Source organism: Danio aesculapii, chromosome 4 (genome assembly GCF_903798145.1).
Source record: "Danio aesculapii chromosome 4, fDanAes4.1, whole genome shotgun sequence".
In the NCBI taxonomy this organism is placed as follows: Eukaryota; Metazoa; Chordata; class Actinopteri; order Cypriniformes; family Danionidae; genus Danio; species Danio aesculapii.
The window spans coordinates 37,261,547-37,285,338 of NC_079438.1; the positions used below are offsets into that span (position 1 = coordinate 37,261,547).

At 35.5% G+C, this 23,792-nt stretch overlaps 1 protein-coding gene across 2 annotated transcripts in view; it reads left to right on the forward strand.

Moving 5' to 3' along the window:
* Positions 1 to 5,710: 5,710 nt before the first annotated feature.
* Positions 5,711 to 23,792, forward strand: part of lin7a (lin-7 homolog A (C. elegans)) — a 106,071-nt gene continuing 87,989 nt past the window's right edge. For both annotated transcript variants that reach the window (XM_056455579.1, XM_056455578.1), the window contains exon 1: positions 5,711 to 5,807. In XM_056455579.1, the coding sequence (XP_056311554.1) occupies positions 5,768 to 5,807 (40 nt within the window). In that variant the 5' untranslated portion in view covers positions 5,711 to 5,767. The remainder of the gene's footprint in view (positions 5,808 to 23,792) is intronic.

Genomic DNA, 23,792 nt, shown 5'->3' on the forward strand with positions numbered 1-23,792 from the left:
CCCCTTCAAAAAAAAAATATATATATATATATATATATATATATATACACAACTGGAGTGATGATTTAAGAAATCTTTTGCATGAATATTAATTTTATTGGAACGAAATTCTGTAGACAATTCAATAGAATAAAAAAAAATGTATAAAATGATCTGTTGTGTGATGTCTTACACCTGACTCATGGCCGAGAAGGTCTTATCTCTGACTCATCCCCCCTCCTTTTTGCTTCATACAAAATGTCTACCAGAAGGCATGCTTAGCCTAAATAAGATCACCATCATATTATTTAAACTTTGTCTTGTAGACTTGCAAAACTCACTGCGTGCCAACACCTCAGCATAAAAGACTGTTACACCGGTTTCACATTGCATAAGCGGCACGGCTATTTTTTTTGGCGTGCATGTTCACAACTGGGACTTACACCGGGAGCAGAGTAGCATGTCATGAGCGCCCCCCCCCCCACATATGGCCGTCCCCCCCCACATTTAAAATGTCCGCTTCGCCCATGGGCGTGCAGGTATGTTTTTTTTCTGCGCACACTCTCAGTTTGCTTTTTGATTGAACTACATTGCTTTCATCAGCGTTGGTTCAGTTGCACACAGAGAATAACATCTTTATTCTGGGATTTCCACTCTTAATAAATACACTTGCATATTAAGTAAATCGCATCTCAAAGCATTTACTGGGGCACTGGCGATTTTTACTGGGGTATGTGCCCCAGTATATGGGGTCTAGCGATGCCCCTGGTACAGTCCAGACCTCATCTGTGGTGAGAACTGAGGGGAAAAAACCTCACTTCTATACAGCTTAAAGTAACATTTAAAGGCGTAACTAGGTTAATTAGGTCTGTAGACTATCAAAAAAATATATAGCTAAAAGGGGCTAATAATTTTGACCTTAAAATGTTATTTAAGAAATTAAAAACTGCTTTTATTCTCGCCGTAATAAAACAAATAAAGACTTTCTCCAGAAGAAAAAAAATATTATAAGAACTACTGTGAAAAATTTCCTTGCTCTGTTAAACATCATTTGGGAAATATTTAAAAAGAACAAAAAATCAAAGAGGGGCTAATAATTCTGACTTCAACTGTATATTGCTTTATTTTTAGGAACAGAACGATTCTTTAGGGAACAACAAATGCTTCACCTATAGCATTTCTACAAAAAACTCTTTTAGAGCTTTTATTTTTTTACGAATAAAGAGGAATTTTGCTTTAAGACCCTTAAGAAAGGTTCCATAGATGTTAAATGTTATTCAGATAACCGTATGTCACAATAAAGAACCTTTATTTTTAAGTGTACTCAACAAACTCATAAATTGACATATTTTGGGCTAGAGAGTTCATACACTATATGAGCATCAGCCACAGTGACGCCTGCTTTAACAGACACCACTAAGAAGAGCACCGAAGCAGGCCATGTTTGACATATCCAAATATCACAGTGACATGCAGTTTGGTTTGTTTTCTGAGACATGTCAAAGAACACACACGCACACACTTTCATTCATCTCAGCGTTTCGTGAATCAGACAACAACATCTGCCTCTGCCATGCTAAACGGGGGAAAAAATAACAAAATCGAGCTGTCTCTCAAGCACGCATATGTTAGAGAACAGCAGCGTCTTGTTTCTGCCCCCTTCAAGCCACTTTCATCTCTGAAAATGCATTGTCCCTGCACTGAGCATATCTCTGTTTTGAAAGTGGTCTGTAGGGATGTAGTGTCATGTACCAACATTTGCTGACAGCCAAATGATTTGGTGATGTTTTGCAGGAAAGTGTAGACACATTAATTGAACATCACACTGTATTGACTATTGAGGAGACTCTTTAACATTTTCTTTAGCTCAAAATAAGTTGACATCAAGTATGAAGAAAAGAGGTGTTTGCTAAGGGCCAGATTATACTTATTGCTTTACACCCACAACAAACAATTATGTGCCATTCAGGATTTTAATTTAAAAATGTCTTTTTCATTTATTAATTTTCCTTAAGCTTAGTCCCTTTATTCATCAGGGGTCGCCACAGCGGAAAGAACCACCAAATCATCCATCATATGTTTTACACAGCGGATGCCCTTCCAGCTGCAACCCAGTACTGGGAAACACCGATACCCACTCACATGCACACACATACACTACGGCCCATTTAGTCTATTCAATTCACCTATACTGCATGTCTTTGGACTGTGGGGAAAACTGGAGCACCCACGTGAACATGGGGAGAATCTGTAAACCCCACACAGAAATGCCAACTGGCCCAGACGGGACTTGAACCAGCGACGTTCTTGCTGTGAGGCGACATTGCTAACCACTGAGCCACTGTGTTGCCGAAATTGTCTTTTTAAATCCTTGAATTAAATTGAACAGAATGCAGAAATGTCATTCTTATTTACTGTAGAACAAAAAACTAAAATAGAACAACATTAAAACAAAATGTTTTATAATAATTCATTTTAATATACAAAGTATATTACAATGAAGAATTCTTTTAAATCTGGGTTTCTGCAGGTTTTTAGAGACTTTTAGAGTTTTTAAGACCCTTTAAAGACCATTTTGATTGAACTTTCAGACTTTTTACAGGGCTAAACGCTAAGAACTGGCCCGGTTACTCCTTTAAAGAGTTTTTGTATTAATAGAAGATCATGCAAAGGGCTGCTTTAGTTTACTTTCCCTGATTAGGAAATTTAATTTGGAGAATTTGCTGTAAAAATGTCTAACAACTGTTGTAAATTGTATCTTTTTGCAGTAAAAAACGTAAATAAAAAAAAAGTTTTACAATGAATTATTGTTGATTGGGTGAGGGCCCGATTGGGTATCTTTACTTGGACATAAGAAAATAAAGACCTATTTTAAATAAATTAACACCTACCACATAGAGTGAATTTAAGACTTTTATAGACCTAACATTTTGTTTTTGAAATTTAAGACATTTTAAGACTTTTTAAGACCCCACAGACACTCTGTCAAATGCATTTTTTGCTGGTGTTTACATGTATCTTGAAATTTTTAGTATATTGTATTATGTTTTAGGGTTAACAGAAATGCTTGTAAAATTAAAGGATATTATCCTACAAGTAAATTACTAGAACATTGGTTAATTACTGTGACCAGAGTTTTTTTGTTGAAAGTATTAAATAATAATAATAATAATAATAATAATAATAATAATAATAATAATAATAATAATGCGTCACGGTGGCCCAGTGGATGGCATGGTCACCTCACAGTAAGAAGGTCACTGGTTCCAGCCTTGGCTGGATCAGTTAGCATTTCTGTGTGGAGTTTGCATGTTCTCCCCGGGTGGGTTTCCTCTGGGTGCTCTGGTTTACCCCACAAGTCCAAACACATGTGCTATAGGTGAATTGGGTAAGCTAAATTGGCCGTAGTGTATGTGAATGAGTGTGTATGGGTGTTTCCCACTGATGGGTTGCAGCTGGAAGAGCATGCACTGTGTAAAACATATGCTGGATAAGTTGGCGGTTCATTCTGCTGTGGCGACCCCAGATTAATAAAGTAATAATAATAATAATAATAATAATAATAATAATAATAATAATAATAATAATAATTTATTCCACTGTGTGAAAATCTTTCAAGTAAATTCCTCATCATTCCATACATACTGTAGATAAACATTCTGTGAAATGAGACCAAATCGATTTAAGATTCAATCAACTAAAAAAATACTTTGAATTCTATTTTTAAAATCAGAAATTTGCTCAACACTGACCTACATACAAATAGAAAACACCACATTTCAGCAAAATTTGAATCAGAGTTCTTACAATCCTGCAAGCTACTACACATTCTCAGCTCGTACACATTCAGAGCCTTAAAAAGTCTCTCTCCTCATGTTTGCTTTCAAATAATCCTTGTCAGTTTGCTCTCAAATCTGCGCATCCATTCAGAAATCAGCTCATTCTCATTGGGAGCAGTTCCCAGTGCACTCTGATAATCTGACTTTTTGTGTGTTTTTTCTTTTTTTCTTCCAGCAGAATGTTTTCCAGAGGCTGTGTCCCATATGGCCATGAGAGCATAATCTCCCTGTGGCCTCGTTCTCCCTGGCTTTAAGCCCTTATCCATCCCATTAGTTACCAACACTGCACATCTGTCTGCAGCTGGAGAAATCCATCACTGCTGTTAATTCTCAGTAAACCAGAGAAAGAATTTTCTAAACATTAAAACCAACACACAATCATAAATAAATAAATATATATATATATTAAATTTAGCATTTAATTTTATCCTTCAAATGCAAAAATATTTATGCAATATATATATTTTTGATGATATGTTGAAAATCTAGTATATATTATATACTTATTTAAATATATATATATATATATATATATATATATATATATATATATATATATATATATATATATATATATATATATATATATATATATATATATATATATATATATATACAATATATATAATGAATTATTCATTCATTTTCCTTCAGCTTTGCCCCTGTCCTAGCTGGCTGTTACTTGTGAGACCTAAAAACGAGCAAAACAACAACAACAACAACAACAATGACAGAATATTCCTAGAGTACATTTACAAAAGTATGCAGTAAAAATTTAGAGATCTTGCCAAATTCATGTCAATTGCTCATAATTATCGTTACTGTGGATTTGCTTAGCAGACACCAAACAACTGGATATGAAATCCAGTGCATATTTTCTCACTGCAGGGAGTGAATTATGAGCAGGAGCCACACTGTCTGGAGCTCAACTGCTGCTGTCAGTTCATTCACTCAGAGCTTCTGTATGCTTCTGCTTAATTTAACGCTTGAGTTTGATAAAGTTTTAAAGAATAATATATATATATATATATATATATATATATATATATATATATATATATATATATATATATATATATATAAAAGAATGTGATATAAATGTTTTCTTTTTAAATGTCAGTTTGTAATTCTCTTTATACAATTAAAAATAAAGCTTCTTTATTAAGATGTTTTAATGAAATACATTTAATATCCATACCATTTTTTAATTCCACAAAATGCGCGTAATGGTGTAGGTTTATATATCAACCTTTATTTGTATTTGTTAAAATATTAGACTGCAATTTAAATTTAGTTCCATTCGACTCTTCCATTTGAATATGCAGGATTCACAGTGTAATATATTTGTTGTTTTTTCCAAATTTAATACACTTAACTGAATAATTCACATGAGTGGCTACACAGTTATTTAAATGTTTTTATTATTATTTCACCTGTTTTTTAATGTTAGATATTTACATTTTAAATATCAGATACATATGTCCACATAAATTAATGTTTTCAAATATTTTTTGTAAAAGTAAAATAAGGGTGAAATAATGAAACATTTAATGTCATTTTCTTTGTTACACTGAATGACATTTCGTGACCTCTTCAATTTAAATTGCAAATATACTGTAAATGTAAACCTCTGATGATTTAACCAAGAGTCGACAAGCAGCACATTTCCAAACATCCCCTTTCCCCGCGCTCACAAAGTGTAAAAATATGTCAGAATAAAACATAAAAAACAAACACCCTATTTCCCTCTGATTTGGACTTCCTCCATTCAAACTCGTCCGCTACACAAGCGAATGATAAATAATCCACTTCCCTTTCAACCACTCCCATCATCCGCGCGGCTCCAATCCGCGCTCGCTCTCCACAGTGCGCGCTGATGCCGCAGCTCCATCTCTCTCCCTCTCTCTCTCTCTCTCTCGATCTGTGATAATAACACACAGAGCACAGTCATGGCGACAGTGACAGTCCAGCCGCTCACCCTGGAGCGAGGTGAGTACTGACAAACACACGTTCATTCACTCCTTTGTGCTTTTGCGCAATTCGTTTCGCGGATATTTGCGTTATTGCACTTGCCTATTGATGTTTTGGTGATGTTGCCTTTTCTGTACGGCTTGATGATAATGGTGAAGAGAATGATGAACGGAACACGCTCTGTGCTTCGGGATCCATCAGTGTGTGCGATGTTAGTGGGATTTAGATTGGGCTTATTTGAATAAAACACTTTATTGGTAATAATGATCTACACGCACTTTGCTGGTTCTCAGATTAACGCTCGGTTTTCTTTATTTGGTCCTTAATTGACTTTAAAGAAGATTCCACAACTTCTCGATGTGCAAAACTGAATTTTAGACTGGGATGCTTCTGTTGAAATAAAATAAAAGCGGATTTGATTAGAAAGAAGCGCTAGATTAATCACGCGCGATGCTTTCTTATCTTACAAATTGTGAAAAGGGCAAAAATGTTACAACGTGACTCAAATCATGGTGACAGACGCGTGCCTTTTATGAAATTATGATGGCAGTAACCTTCATTCATCATGAGCGGTCAGTGTCCGCGCTCTCAACTGTCAGAGCAGACTGAGTGCAACAAAGTGGGCCGATGTTTGCGCTATAAATCGCCAACAAATGAATTGAATTTCGTTTGTACCCTATACGTTATAGAGGAGGTCAAACCGTAGCCTGTAAAACACCAAACCATTGCAAGCGTCATGGAGAGATATTTATAGAGAAATGCGATCCCTCTGGCATGTGCGCGCGGCGCGCTGTGGAAACTGTACCTATATTGCTTCAAAACTAGTACCAATGTCCCACTGCTGAATGAATTGTTGTTTTGAGTCGGATCTTAATAATGAATCAGTTGATCCGATTCACGAATCGGTCAGCGCGGTTATACAGTCAACATAAACCCAGAGCTTTCTCATTGATTCAGACAGATGAATCGCGAGCGAGTGATTGAACTTGTGGACTTATGATATTCATTATGTTAAATGAGGTGAAAATTAGGTCAAAATAAAAGTACTGTTTATGAATAATTGTATGACAATTATCGTTTTAATTTTCTATAAAAATACCATTATTTATATTTCAGGTATTCCTCAAACACGTTTTTGATCATTACAAATCCTTACTTTCATCTTGTCTTTCTATTAGAATAGAAACGTATTAGCAAAAAATGAGTGAAAATCAAAGGTTTAACATGTTGATGTGTAAAATCAATGTCTAAATACAGAAAATACACATAATGATTTGCATAAATGAAAAGCAGCTAAATATATTTATCTCAAAGATTCAGCTAAGAAACACTCAGTCATGTTTGAAACAACATAGGAAATAAATACTGATCCTTTTACACCAGTTTTGTGCATTAGAAGATGTTTATCACTTGTGCATCAAAGGGTTAACCTTAGGTACATTACACACCTTAGTGCCATTTTTAACCCATGGTTATGAAACCCTGGTTTGGAGTGGAATTAGCACAATGTTTACATTAGCTAAAAAATAAGCATAAAAAATGTTTTGGTGGAAAGTTTATTTTTGTGTGCTTTGGACAGTACAGAAACAGAGTGCATTGAAAAAATATATTTTAGCATTTGAGGAAATTTTTGTTTAAGATACTAAAATAAAACACATGAACTGAACGAAAAAAGGCAGTTAAATTTTTTCGACATTTATAGTCAAAGAAAAGTCTGTTCAGAAATACATCATACAGTTTGCAGTTTATAATGCTAAAGCCAATATGCATTCATCCAGTCAATCACACTGACACCACAAATATGCAAACAAAGGCGTTAACCCAAGGTTTAGGAATGTACAATGTGAAACATCAGCATACTCTATGAATTCCCAAGATTATTGTTAATCAAAAGTATAGGCCATGTGAAATAGTCAACTAAAAACTCAAGGATTTAGAAAGACCAAGGGTTGAAGAGTGGAAAGCACTTTACCATAATTTACACTACATGCAGTTCAGTCATGACATTGCTAACTGATTCAAACAATCAGAACACAGAAAGTAGAGCTGCACCATTCTTGTTTGTCAAGCACAATTAGATTTTGTACACATAGATTCAAGATTATCTAAAGGTACTACCATAAATAATTTAAAACACTCCTGAGTCTTTGGAGGTCTGCTTTATATGAGCAATATCACACGAGTAGCAGTGCGATAGGACTGTATATCGGCACTGGTGGGAGGCGTGCGTTGGCTCGAACCCACAGGTCGAGTGCCTTAGCATCCCCACAAGTGATGATATACAGCCAAATCGCACTGCTACGAGTGTGATATTGCGTTTATACAACAGTTCAACGGCATAATCGTGTATATAAAAAAGAAACTCAAACACGGAGAGTCTAAAAATCCTTCTGTATGAGGAACTACTTTCTTCCGCCATTCCTTCACATCTGCAGCTGACGTCAGAACAGCAGAAGCCATTACTTATTTACCATCGTTTTAGAGCTAGTATTTGAATGATTCTCTAGCTTAATGTCTACAGTGATGGCAAAACAGCTGATTTTGCTCACATTTTAAGATTATAAGGCTGAACTGTATGAAATGCCATCAGTCTACAAAGATTTCCCCGTATTTCTCTGTTGCAATAATTAATCCCAAAGAAGCCAAAGCAACGCAAACACTACCAGATTACTGTTGTGTTTCTTTTTTCTTTTTTTTTTTACTGAACTTTCATCTGCAGTAACGAAAACAGGAGACTCATTAGAAACAAACAGATGGCCAACCTAAAAGTAACTCAGGGTTATGCAAAGAGTGGCCAACACAAAATCCATACATTTCTGATATGCGAGTCTCATCTCACACTCAATACACTACAATTACTATGGTATAAATACAGCACTACAACATTAAAAAAGAGAGAGATCGACTTAGAATGTCACTCACCAATTTTATCTTATTTTGATCAGCTGTAATCCGCAGATCAGCCATAATATGCAGATCTTTTCTCCTCTAAGGGCTTATTATGTGGTCTCTGTCGCCATCTTTGCTCTGCTCAATGATGAATGCCAATGCGCTGCATCTCAGAAATTAGAAATATTTAAAAGAGGCACTATACTTATAAATAAACTGCAAAGCTGCTAGAGCTGCTCGATTATGGGAAAAATCATAATCACGATTATTTTGGTCATAGCTGTAATCACAATTTTTCAAAACGATGATCAGTTCAAGTCAAAATTATTCGCCCTTCTGTGATTTTTATATATATAAATATTTTCCAAATTATGTTTAACAGAGGAATTTTTTACAGTATTTCCTTTAATACTTTTTCTTCTGGAGAAAGGCTTATTTGTTTCATTTCGGCTAGAATAAAAGCAGGTTTAAATATTTTCAACCCTATTTTAATAGCTCAATATTATTAGCCCCTTTAAGCAATATATATTTTTGATTGTCTGCAGAAGAAACTACTTTTATACAATGACTTGCCTAATTACACTAATAAAGCCTTTGAATGTCACTTTAAGATGAATACTAGTATCTTGAAAAAGATCTAGTAAAATATAATGTACTGTCATCGTAGCAAAGATAAAAAAAACAGTTATTAGAAGTGAGTTATTAAATCTGTTATGTTTAAACTGTGCTTTAAGCATCTTCACTGTAAGAAAAAAAACTTCAGCTACAAAAGTCCTTAAGTCAAGAGCAGTGAGGGACTTTCTCCTTTTGATGTTTGATTACTAATAAAAACAGGCGGCAGCAGGAATATTGTGCACTGTCACTTTAAGAGCAGTATGGCTCTGATATATGGTTTCACTTTCACATGTCTTTTGATTCTCAACTTGTTTGTTTAATATACAAATGAGGGTTGATATGAATAATCACTAAACACCGCGCTCTGACACAAATGTGCATGTATTTGACCATTAAAGCGCTCACATTAAGATGACGTTAGATGTGTGTGCTCATCTCCGAGTCTGTCTGAGGCTAAGCGAGGCACGTATACACACAACAACATGTACTCTTTCACGCTTTGAAAAATATGAATGATTCGACCGTACATCAATGAATGATGCACATTCCGTGCTGCAAAAGTTACATTACAGTACATGCTTTTAGTCATTTTCACGTGGAACTGAGCTTTGCAGAGCAACAAGGCGGTATATGATGCAATAATCGTTTATCTCGATTAATGGTTTTTCATAACCGTTAGAAACCGGATTTTCGATTAATTGCACAGCCCTAATAGCTGCAATCTAAACAACTACATTCTGGCCTAAAAAAGCCTCAAAAGTACATGATGTTGTCCAACAGCAGCAATATTTGTCAAACTGTAGTGAGTTTATTGATCTGCTGTCACACTATGTGGGTGGAGTAAGACACAAATTAAGAGGCTGTACGAGTTCTGATATTGCAGAAAATCGCTCGGCTATCAGCCATCCAGATTCGAGAACCAGACTGGACTGCTGTATAAACTCTTATAATTTTATTGATGGCAATGACAATGAGTTCTCCGGACTTAAAAAGTAAAAAGTATACAACAGAAACTGCAAAGGACTCCAGGAGCTCTTATTCATTAATTTTATTCAAAGAGAACACCCAGAAACAATTACGTTTAAGAGGAAATGGATTCATTTTGCTGACATATTCTGAGCATCGGCAGAAACCTAAAGTAATTGTTAGGCTTAATGATAGCACATTTAAACAGACAACTTTATGACAGCAGGAATCCGAAACACCACAGGCTTCACAACATCTTTTGCAATAAACCTGCTGAGCTTGAGGTTATACAAGGATAGCGAGGAGCCCGAGTTGTAGCTATAATTCGATCATAGAGAAAATAACCTTGTGCGACCCTTCATTTTGGGTGCGGCGAGGGGTTGTGATACTTTTCTGCAATTGTATTTAAATAACAGATGTCCAAAGATAAGAACAGCTCTCTGTGTGAATATTCAGTGTGTAATGCAGGACATATGGAGGTGTCGCTAATGTCAAGCAAAGATTTTACCAACATGTGTACAGCATAGACTCCTAGTCTCGTAAGAAGGGAGATCTTAGATAAGGAAGGAAAGCTTGTGTTTGGAAAACAGAACTGTACAAGAGTGATCCAGAAGGAGAGTTTCACAACTAGGAATGTCAGGATTTTGTAGTAGTGGAATCTAAAGACGACAGTGTACAGTAGGGCTGCACGATATAGGAAAAATTGCGATATTTAGTTTTTTTGCAATATTTATTGCGATATACTTTGTTATACTTGGACTTTTGGTCACACTTTTTAAAGGTTCAGTTCTCACTCACAGCAAACCATTTTGACTTTTGCTTCAATAAACTCCTAACTTGTTCCTTAATAATAGTTATTAAGGTAGTTTAAGTATTGGGTAGAATTCGGGATGTAGAATAAGGTCATACCGAACGTGCTTTAGTAAGTAAAAAGGAGCCAATATCTCAATAACATGCAGCTAATAAGCAACTAGTTAATAGTGAGAATTAATCCCTAAAGTGTTACCAAATGTATTAATTTTGATTGACTGGGATGATTATGTAGAGGAGTGAATCATGCATAACATGTAATAAACGAACTACAAGCATAGCAGTGTTTCGCCTACCATTATATTAGGGGGGGTGCCCTGCCCTCCCAACGGCTTTCCACGCCCCCCTTGAAGTCAAGTTAATTTTATTATATATATATAGCTTTTTTTTGTTAAAACGTTGACTTGTGAAACTGCTGCTCAGAAACCAAATGTATAGAAGAACAGGGGAGGAAATTTAAGTTCCACTGTGTTGAGTGTATATACTGTACTTATAAAGTATGTGAAAAGCATCAAGCCAAAACAGTAGCTTGTCCAAATTTATAGTTTCAAGATTGACCAGAATGAGCTGCATCTGAAAGTGTAGCGACATGTCTTGTGCATTTGTGCATGATCACAACTTCTGAAAGTATTTCAGATCAATGTAACTGTTAATGAACTTAGAAACATGGGTTAAGAGATAACATAGTGATAAATAAGTGAAAATATAATTACTACAGAATTAACGTATGTCAATCGAAAGGGGAAAGTGCTGGTCAAAAACACATTTACTGTACAAAAGGAATGCCCTCTTACCAGAACAGCAATGGCAGAGAGAGTGAGGGGCTATGGTTTTACCTGGCATCCACACTATAAGCAGAGCATTTTGAAAATGCCGAAGCCTTGAATCTTTATTTTGGAAAGACTGGTGTTTTGTTTTATTATAGACAGCCTTTGGGGCAGGCAGCTGTGGCCTAATGGTTAGTGAGTTCGATTCCTTTCCCAAAGGTTGCTGGTTTGATTCCAGGTCCTGGCATAGCTGCCCACTGCTCCAGGTGATTGCTCACTGTGTGTTTATGTGTGTGCTTTCACTCTTCACTCAAAATGTGTGCATGTGCACTTGGATGGTTTAAAAGCAGACAGCCAGTTTCAGTTATGGGTAGAAACCTTACTTGACAAAGGCTCACTAAATGCAAACCTTTGAAATTGGAGGCTTGGCTCAATCTTTCTCCAGTTTCATGAAGCATTGCTTTTCATGGCCTGATTCATCAAGGTCCTCTCATATAACTATTACTGTGCATTCACACTGAAAGCAGTGAGAGCGTCAAATTAGCCAGAGGTCATTCATTTTAAATGGGAGCAATAAGCGGCATGGCACATCTTCGCCGGTGTTTGCATTGAGGAGAGTTGAAATCAAGTCAACTTTATGCAAATGAGCTATGACGTGGTTCGGCAGCAGCAAGCAATCGAAATGTTGAAGTCCACTGCTTGAGAGGAACACAGTCCTGTCTACTTTGCTTTCGACCACAGTTGTTTCCAAGGGCTTGATTATTGCAGATTTCCAATTTTTTACAATGTTTTCTTACAGGGACAAACATTAAATAAGTTACTGGCGAGTTGATGTGCACTAATGCTGCTACAGAATATTTCAGACATATGGACATATTGGATAAGTGGAGCAAAGCCACAACAAACACAATAACTTGATCTTCCATAGTTAAATGAATTTGATAAAAAGCTAGCAACATTTTCACGTTGAAAAGCATGTTGTTATGTGGGAATGTAAGTGATTTGCTGATATGCTTTTCAGTGATTTTGCCCTTTTAAATACAAAATCAATGTAGCGAATTTTCACACTCTCACCGGCAGAGTAGTAAAGGCATACAGCATTGTCGCCAGGGTAGCCACTTTGACGCTCTCGCCGTCTTTGGTGTGAACTCACAGTTACACAACTGGCTAGTAGCAAATACCGGTGGCTGCAAAATATATGCTTGCTAAGTGAGCATAAACAGCCATCTATTACACATTTTACAGTTTATGGTGTGGACGGAGACGTTTCTCTGGACTGAAGTTAAAACGGCAGTCTGGACAGGAACATTTTCATTCTAAAATCAATTTTAAAACACATTAGTGTGAATGCATGCTTAAAATGCTTAATAGCAGGAACTTTTGATGTGATTGATTTGAGGTAACAAATTCACCATTTTTTCCATTATAAAACAGATCACAAAGGCATTTACTTTCATTGAAATAGTTGTAAATATGTTAATACAAATGATTAATGGTTATATAATAAGGTAGTGTTTGTGGTTAGATCTATTGTCCCAATAAGGTGGCATCCATTGTATTGTATTATTATGTAGCTTTATTACTGAGGTGCAAATATTGTATAAAAAAAACATCTAAATCTACTTACAGTATAGACAGAATATATAGTTAGTATTGCCGTACTAAGTAGAAATAGCAAAATGCTAAGAAAATACTGTTTCTTATAGTGCAAATATCCACTGCTTTATTTTTTTAGCTAAGCTGTCAGAAATGGAATGCACAGGATTGTGGGATATCAAAGGCTGTGAAGCATACATCTAGCTGCCTTCAGAAACTGATCAGATGAAGGTATCTCAGGAGGCAGGAAGTGGAGCTAGATTAGGATTCCAATGTGCCTTGATGTCTTCCTACTCTGGAATGCATCTGTCAAAGGCAGCAGTTTTCAACTTTCGTACCTGGCCTGTGGTGTGAAGCAGGGCAGTGGAGCGAGTGTTAATGAGAAACACCTGTGCGCCAAACTGATCTCGAGTCCCACAGAGAAGTGAAGGACGAGAGAGGACCAGGTCTGGGACGTTTCATGAGTATACTGGATATTAACGGGCTGCGTTGATGTTTATTTCTTTATTCAAATTCAGATTTATTTGTCTTTCCTCCCAGGATTCAAGACTAATGTAAAAAATTTCAAACTTCAGTAAAGAAGGAGACCAGAAAACAAAATCAAGCCCCTCGCTGTTTTCTCTCCTCCTTACATTCTTGCAGAGTTCCTCTGTGAACAAACCCATAAATAGTGCAGGGCAATTGGACAATAAAGCAAAAAGTAAACAAAATGGGTGAGTGAATTTGGACATGGATGTAAATAACATCCACCAGAGAGCACCCTTTTGTAGATCATTTCACGAGTTAATAAGGAATATGTGTATTTGGTGTGCTGTCCAAGGGATAGGGCTCTGAGCTCAGAAAGACACTCTAACTTGTGTTATTCCCTTTGTCAAGAAAGAGAGATAGAGTAGGGGTCTGAGCGCAGTATCTAACCCAGCCTCATAATGCTTCTCCTGCTCCAATTCAAGTAGGAATTGGGTTTAAATTTGTGGAGCTGGGGTGGTGGAGGGATGCTGAAATCGAGAGGTAATGGAGGTAGGACAAGCTTGATTATTTACAGTACAGTATATATGTTTGGTCTAACACTGATTGGATTTTTGAATGATTGTCCATGATGAATTAGCCTTGTCAAACATCTGTGCATGCTAATCCCAAAATTTGTTTAGAAAAACATCACTTTCTCAATTGATGTATACTCAAAATGATAGTTGACCATGGGTACAATGAATGTAGACAATAAAGTTGGTTATTTATCATTTGGACACAAACTGGCCAACCACTCAAATAGTGCACTATATAGTGGATATGGAGTGGTTTTTGATATCTTTACATTCATACTTTTTTGGTCAAAGGATAAATAGGTACCAGATCAGCTATAACATAACTGTAGGAGCCTCGTTTTTTTACCTAGATCAACTGTAGTAACTTTTTGGTTAAGACTGTATGCAAGCAGTTTTTGTTGTGCTCCTGATGATAAGTACTGGACCCGCCTGCATTTGCAACCTAAACATTTCTGAAAGTATTTAAATATTCAATACCTTTGTATCTTTGAGCAAAAAAAATTATGGTAGGAAAGATCAGCAGTCACTTAATCACATTTGTCAGGGGGTCAAAGGGTGAGACATTTTGTAAAATTTAATATGGTTCTTTTTTTCAATTCAATTCAATACATGTTTATTTCTATAGCGCTTTTACAATGTAGATTGTGTCAAAGCAGCTTAACATAGAAGTTCTATTAAATTGAAACTGTCGGTACAGTTTTTAGAGTTGAACTGGTGGAAAAAGTACTGAAAAATCCTACTCAAGTAAAAATACCATTACTTGCCTAAAAATGTAGTGCAAGTAGAGTAAAAGTATGAGTAAAAAGTAGACCTTTCAAAAGTACTCAAGAGTAGTGAGTATTACGCTGTAAAAACAGGTGACCAAAATTCAAGTCTAGTCAGAGTCTAAGGACAATGTTATTTTAATGTCCAATAATGACGTCAAATGATGTTGATATTTGATTGATTTTAGGTTGTGTTTGAAAGTGACCAAAATCCAACGTTGAGCCAACATCTTAAACCAATGCCATATTGACGTCAAATACTGACATTTTTTAGTTAGGTATGGCAACCAAAATCCAACGTCTGATAGACGTCAAAGTGGTAACGTCCACACAACATCAATAGACATTGATATTTGCTTGATTTTGGGTTGGATTTTGGACATTGATGTAGGCCTGACATTGGGTTCTGACATCAACCATGGCGTTGGGGTACAACATCAATCTGAAGTCATGTTGACGTCTTGTGCCTGCTGGGTGTTTGAGGACATTTCGGTCATCAGTAAACATCCGTCATCTTCTCATCAGTGACAGGCATCTAAACAGTCTTTGGGCGTGTAAATATTTACGTGTAAATATTTTTAACATAGTCTTGAACACTTTTAATGCTTCCAAACAGTTTGCTGCAATTATAAAGCACCCTTGTCTTGAGGTAGTTTATTATGATGCAATTTACCTTCTATGTGCCTCAATGTTACCTTCCGTTTGATTGGACAGGAATCCCAAGATCTAATCCCCATAGACAGGAAAGAAATAGTAAGTAGTGACTGCCGGTTGAAGGAAAGTAGTGGAGTAAAAGTACCGATACAGCACTAAAAATGTACTCAAGGAAAAGTAAAAGTAAACATTTTTAAAACTACTTTCTAACTACTACTTTCTAAGAAACACTACTCAATTACAGTAATTTGAGTATTTGTAATTTGTTACTTTACATGACTGGAAGTTCAGTTTACTTCAGTTCAGTGTGGATACATTTCACTGCTGAAAGCCCAAACACCGAAGAGCAAATCCATCTATGCGCAGCTTCAAAAGTCCCAAACCAAGCAAGCCAGTGGCGACAGTGGTGAGGACAGTGCCCTTTTTTAAATAATATAACCTGAGAATCACCTTAAAATGTCTAATGTGGTGTCTGGAAATGACAGAATGTACATGAATATCCTTTAAACTCTCCTGCCAAATGTTCTCACAAATTTCCACTTCTAGTTAATTTTTTACACTAAAAAGTTTTTTTAATGGTTGGAAAACGATTGGAGGAACTTTACCAAATTGATGCGGGCTTTATTTACACAGATTTTGACCAGAAAAACACATTGATTATGGTCCCTTCAGGACTAAACCAGCAGACCCTACATCTCCGGTTTATTTTTTAAAGCACTGCTGTATCAGAATTTGAAGAGTTCCTGCATTCCATACAACCATGGAATCCACTCCTACATTCAAATGGAAGGTTCTATTCACTCATAAAACTATGTGCAGTGAGTCTTTATGCTAATATTAGGCCACAGTATACAACAACTTAATCAAAATCTGTAAAATCACAAATATAAATGCAATCAAATAAGCCTCAGCTTCTAAGTGTTTTGACAATCAGTAAGTCACTATGTGGGATTTAATTATTGAACCCCACATATAGCAAATTCCTCTCAAACAGTTGTTCCAGATAATTGCGTTTCCTCTGCAATGCAAAAGCAGTACAGCAGATGATAGTTTGTAATAGACTAATAGAGATTTCCAGACTGTTTTAGGTCACGCTGCATGCGTGCGTCATTCTACTGAAATGGATTTATTTATTTTCAAGATCTTGGAATGAACTTGTCAAATTGATTTTAGTCTGAAGTTCTCTTTTCTCTATTCAGAAAGGCTAAATTAATATGAGCCTTTTGCCAAATAAGACATGAAGTCTTCCTATTTGATATGCTAGCATTTGATCACATTTCTACAGCAAGATTTTCTGACAATATCGATCTAAACCAATATCATGCCATCAAGGTACTTGATGAAAAGCTTTGAATGCAATTGCCAACCATAGAATGGTTACGCAACTTGTATAATGTACCATCGAGTTATATTGCATAAAATAGCAGTGATCTAATCTAGCCTCTAGGCAAAATTGTTTCTGAACATTTTCTGTCCACTTTAATCCATCCGTTTGAAGATAAAAGCTCAGACCAGCCTGAGATGGAGATCAAGGGATCATATCTAAGACTATTTTTATTCGCACAGGGCTGTCAGTGTCACCAGTAATTGTGTGTATGAAAAAGAGCGGTCTGGGAAGACATGCAGACACTGGTATCAGTCAGACATCTGGAACGAACGCTCTGTGAGGTCATTTGTGCAGGACTTCTGTTAGTTTGCCGTCTGAGCTATTATACTGCCAGGTGATTTATGTGCCCTTTGCAGCCGGGAATGTCACAGTTGGGCCAATTACTGATAATTCACTGGATTTGATAAAGTGAGGTCCTAGGATATGAGCCGGGCACTAGGGGTGGCTTCTGCTTTGTCTCTGCACCATCTCCTGATGTTTTGGCAGGCCTGCTGTCTGGAGACCAGCAGTTTTCTTCAGGTTTGCCTGACCCATAATGAATGCCCGTCTGAATCTGGAAAGCAGCAGATGGCTAGCACTCCCTCCAGCAATTCATTCTGGCATGTAAAATGATGAAGACAATACACTCTTCGGGAACATTTTTATGTTAGGAATGTGTAAAACAGTCTAGAAGTCTTTTGCCTGACTAGGAGAACATATAGCTTTTATTCCTAAGTGAATGTATAATATGTTGTAATGAATGATAAGGACATTATTAACTTTCCCTTTTTATTTCAAAAGACTGCAGTTTGTCACATAAAAGACCAATTTGTAGGTTTCAATGACTTTTTAGTGTGAACAACTGAAACTTAAAATTAATTTAAGCATTATACCCGTGTTTTTACAAATGTCAGATTTTTTGTTTGGCACAGCTCAGTCTGTACTTCCATTTAAATTCAGAAAAAAATGACATGTAAAAAATAAATAATAGCTCATTTTAAGTTTTGCAGGTGTTCAGTAGTCAACAAGGATGCCTCCTGACACACTGTACGCATAATCTATGCCATCAAATGCTAACATTTGCAGGTGCATGATGATCAACAGAGATGTTCATTTACTCATTCATTTTACGTTCGTTTTCTACAGCTACTGTATTTCTGCATATTTGCTTAACAGGCTTTATACTCATATTTATATTTATATACTATATTTATATATCCAATTTATGTACTGTAAATTGGGCATTTTTATTCAATGGTAATTTATGTGCAAACCTCTTTGTGGTGCCATGTTTTTTTGTTGTTATTATACACTCATATCCAGAGAGTTCACTAGACTTCATTTGATTCACAAATTACTTTTAAAATTCAACTTCAATTTCAAGTTTAAAGTTCACATCTAAGCAAGTACAGAGCAAGGGGTGCAATCCAAATAAAGTTTTATCTCTTTCATGAACTATATTCATCGAGAGGTTACTCGTAAAAACTTCTAATGACTAGATATCCCAGAATGCAATGGTGAAAACTTAATATATTTAAATACATAAAATATTGCCTGCAATGTGTCACAAAATGTGTTTTTTTCAGGTAAGAATGTATATGTTTAAAAGTTAAACCTATGGTTTATTTATTTAAGAAAGTATTCTTAATGTATTAGTCTTGAGTATATCTAACAGACAGTTTTTGAGCCTTATGAATCTATTATTTGTTCCTATATTATTTTGGCTGAGGGCTAGGAAAGTTAAATTTTAGCATTTAAAATATTTACTCAATCTTGCCATACTACACTACTTTTGTTTATTTGACTGAATTATAGCTAGTCTTAATTTCTTATAGTATGAGCTTTCTTACTTCATACTTTTATACTATTATAATAACTATTATAATTGATTTAGTCATTAAAACTGACATTAAACAAAGAGGCAGGGTTGTGTTTTATATCATATTTCATTTGACTACACTTTTAGCCTTTTTATATTCACTATGTATACAGTATATGTGCATACTGACTAAACCACACACACACACATATATATATATATATATATATATATATATATATATATATATATGTATTTTTTTTTTAAATAAATATGAAGTGAAACAGATTTTACAGACTTGTTTTGCTGGAAATATATATATATATATATATATATATATATATATATATATATATATATATATATATATATATATATATATATATATATATGTATACAGTAAATACTGTATAATCAAGCATTTTCACCACTCAAAATTTGAAGCCAATAAAGTATTTCAAAATTCTCTTAAAACAAGAATGGGTGTTAGATAATAGTTTTAATAGTTTTTAGTAGTTTAATCAAACAACTTTGATTTAAGATTTTAATCCACTTCAAATGTTGACTGCAATATACATTCTCATTTCCTTAAAGGTTTTTTAAATAGCTATAATGTAAAGAATAGATTTTTTTAATTTGTGGTTTTATTCTTAATAAACAGTGTGAGTCAACTGACTCACACAGTGTGAGTAAACTGAACTTCCACTCTGAAAACTGGACTGACACAGTTTCAATTTACTAGAACTTCTATGTTAAGCTGCTTTGACACAATCTACATTGTAAAAGCGATATAGAAGTAAACATGAATTGAATTGATTTGAACTAAAATATGCTGCTGATCCATTTAAAGAGATACTAGACTTCCTACTCCCCAGTCGAACTGCAATTTATAAACTACCAAAGATTCTGCATATTTAGTATTTAAAAAAACTAAATTTACTCTATTTAAAGGTGCAGTAGGTCATCTGCCAAAATGCTAACCGTTAGCATAATAGCTTTAAAAACGCAGACCCTCCCCTGCCCTCCAAAGCTAAGCCTCCTGAAATCACGAACGCGCACCTTAAAGATGACAGTAGACAATCCTCTAGATCATGTCATTCACCAGTTGAAAGCTTTATAGTACTTTATAATACTACAATTCTAAACAAAAAACTGTATTATATCTAGTTTTCAGTAGTGTAGCAAGCAAAACTTGTCATAATGTGCAACATTTCATGCATGCAAGGATTGCTGTCTCACTCTCTCATGTGCTTTGTCCTTAAGTGTCTACTGTATGCTTAGTGGTTGGCCTGCAGGGTGCAGGAATTACACTTAATACTAAGCCATACTGTTTCAGACCAAATGTTCAAAGTAGCATGGTAAACAATATAGGGAGCGCATCACATGTTGTTATTGTTCAAAAATGAACCAATGTAAATATAAAACCAACTTCACCTCAGTAAAGCAGGCTAGGGGAAATTACGCTATTTACTTCTAAATTATCGATGCTGTAAAAGGTCCCTTATGAAGTTGAAAATAGTCACATCAATCTTTTCCCAGAAGATTTCAGTGGCTGAACAACACTTCTGTGCATATAACCCATTCGTAACACAACAAAATCTACATAAGCTTTGCGTGACTACAATACTTTTAAAACATATCATTACCCACCTAAAAGAAATGGTTACACTATTTTGATGGTCCGTTTGTTGAATATAAGTTACATTGCATCTACATGTCAACTAATTCTCATTAGATTATAAGTAGACTGTTATGTTGGGGTTAGGGTTGGGATTGGGGTTAGGGTTAGTGTAATTTGACATGTACTTGCAAAGTTTCTTATAGTCAGTTAAATGTCTGTTTAGCAGCAGTATCAATAGATATTAAGCAGACTGTCTCCTAATACTCAAATGGACCATCAAAATAAAGTGTTACAAAAGAAATACTTCAGCCATGGTGTCATCCCTTCTCCAGCGTGCAAAAGTAACTCCAATAATGATTCAGGACTTTTAAAAGTTTTGATTCAGCATTTGTTTTTACCGCTGTCACTCTCTCAGGTGCATGTGAAAATGCGTACATGCACAAACAGCAGATTTGTCTGTGTGAACAGGGGTGCGCAGATGTGCAAATCCATTGTTGACAAACAGTTTGGGATTCTTATCAAAATTATGGGAACTGTGGGCGTGACAAATTTTAATTGGACAAACATTTTTTAGTCTTATGCCTTACCCAGAATATAAAAATGCATATAAATACATTTACATTTAATGTAATCATTACTATTGGAATGTGAACACACACACAAAAAAAAAATCACCCACTGAACCTTTAATCAAGTTTCCTGTAGCAAGTAATTGTGATTTGTAAAACAACAATGGGTATCTTTATTATAGCGGAAAAGACAAAAATATACAGAAAGACTAGCTTGTAAAAAAAAATGTCAGTACTCAATATAGGCGTCTTTCACATTTGTGAGCTCTTCTATACACAGGTATTATTACTGTCATATTTACCCACGAGACCCTCAACCCTCTGCAGTTAGGTTATACATGCAAATTATATTCCGCTACACAGGCAGAGCAAATTGTATGACAGCAGGGAAATTCTCGTTTAAATACAATACACACAATGCCAGTCACAGCTTCAGTCTTCAACACAGAAAAAAATCATTTGTTACGCACTCAGTCCTCGATATTGAATTGTGGGCTTGCTATGTGTATTCTTGCCACAGTCTGCCACAGAGATCGATGTCTTTGTTATTAAATCCTGTCTACAAAAGGAAACATCCAGTGCTGAGAGATGTGAGTTTCGGTCTCAGTCTGGTCACTTCTTTAAACAAACAAAGTCTTGCAGCACTTGATTTGCAGTATTGAGGTTTCTTTGTCCGTCATAGGTATTAGATTGAGTTTCATAGTATTTTCTATATTTGTAAAACAGTTCTTTCTACCTTTGAAAGCACTACAGCATCTGTCTGTGTTAAAACAGTAGGTTTTTGGTTTATACAACCTGTCTTGTACTTGTAGAGGGTTTTTTGTGCGAATGTGAAGCTCAATTTATATTCACTTGTTCCTCATAAATGAATGGGTTTATCTATAGCTTCAAAGTAATTAATAATCATGCAAATGACTTCTAAAAGGCTGCACTGTGAATACTGAATATAAATTTCAATGTAAAACCTGGTCTACTGTTAGCCACATTGAAATTCAAATCCTCCTAATGAATGTGTAACTGTGTTTGAATAGTGGGTGGTAAAAGAAAATCCCAAGAGGAAAGTTGTTTTGCTCTTTAAAAGACTTTAGAACTCAATAAATCTCTTAGTTGCATCACATTTACAGTGAGTATAAACCTTAACATGATTCTCCAAAAATTCTCCATTTTTATTGTATGTTTGATGTAATCTCAACTAAAACTGAAAGACAGAACAGCCAAAACAGCCAATAGTGTTTAGTCTATATCACAGCTCTGCCGGGTTCCAGTGTTTAATAATATTACTCACCATATGGTTTTACTCACCATTTCTCCATGTTAAAATACAGTTCCTGCGTGAACCCCTCAAATGGGTTCGATGGGTTTTGTGGACAGTGCTGACTTGTGAATATGATCTATTCTGTGCAGTCTTCTCTTTGGCTTGAAGCAGACCTGTGGGTTGTGGTGGTTTACGTGACATTAACACAAATCAGTCTTCAGTCACTCAGACAAAATCATATTTACACTGTATCCCCATATACTGTTGTAATATCCGTTGAATAAAAATGGACAGTATAGGTCCTTTCACACAGTGGCTTTTAATTTCATAAACGGTGAATGCGACAATGTTCTGATTGGTCAGAGTAGACGTCTTACGTCAGCGCATTCTAATCGTGAACGCATTCTTTCCGGCAATTTTCCTTCTGTGTTCACACAGAGCAGCATTCCAGAAAATTATCAGTAACGTTACGACTTTTCTTTTCAGAAAATTGCCGGAACGAATTTATCGATATTTTCAAAAAAGGCCTGTTCGCACATGAATTGCCAGTAATTTTCCAGAAAGGTCTGTATGTGTGAAAGAGGCTGATGTGTGACAGATTGTGACAAACCTAAAGCTTTTGAATGTTTACATCTTCTAAATGCAAATTCTGTCACTGTTTAGGAGCACAGTAACTCTCTAAGATATTGATACTAATATCTAAAAATCATTTAAATTTCACAGGGACAGACTAGACTCACCTTGAAAGGATCACCCAGATTTTTTATTTTATTTTACTATCCATTTATTCTGAGGTGGATTTCTGTTTTTAGCTTGTTGAAGCTGTTTTTAGCTGGTTTAAAATGGTCTCAAACCTGGTCATGTTAGTGTAAAACTATTTTTGCTGGGCTTCCAGCTGAAAAATTGTTCAAAATTCTTCTCAATCCTGCTAATAAGCCTGCTGGGATACCAAGACCAGCAAAGTTGTATTTTTCAGCAGGGGTAACAGTACATTTAGTTTGTTGGAAGAATGATGAAATCTCTGACTTTTAGTATCTCTACAGACTCATACTTTACAGACTCTGCTTGTGAGAATACAGAGGTCTTTTCTCAGAAGAAATAGAAGTAATCCATTTTATAGATGTCAAAAGTTAGAAGAATTCAAGTGAAGTCTGATTAATACATGCAGTAAATCAGTAATCACCACTTAAAACAGAAAAGCTGTTTGCAATGAGAAACATCTTTTTGAGAAGTTCAAGATCTCTCACAAATGATTTAATATTTCATTGG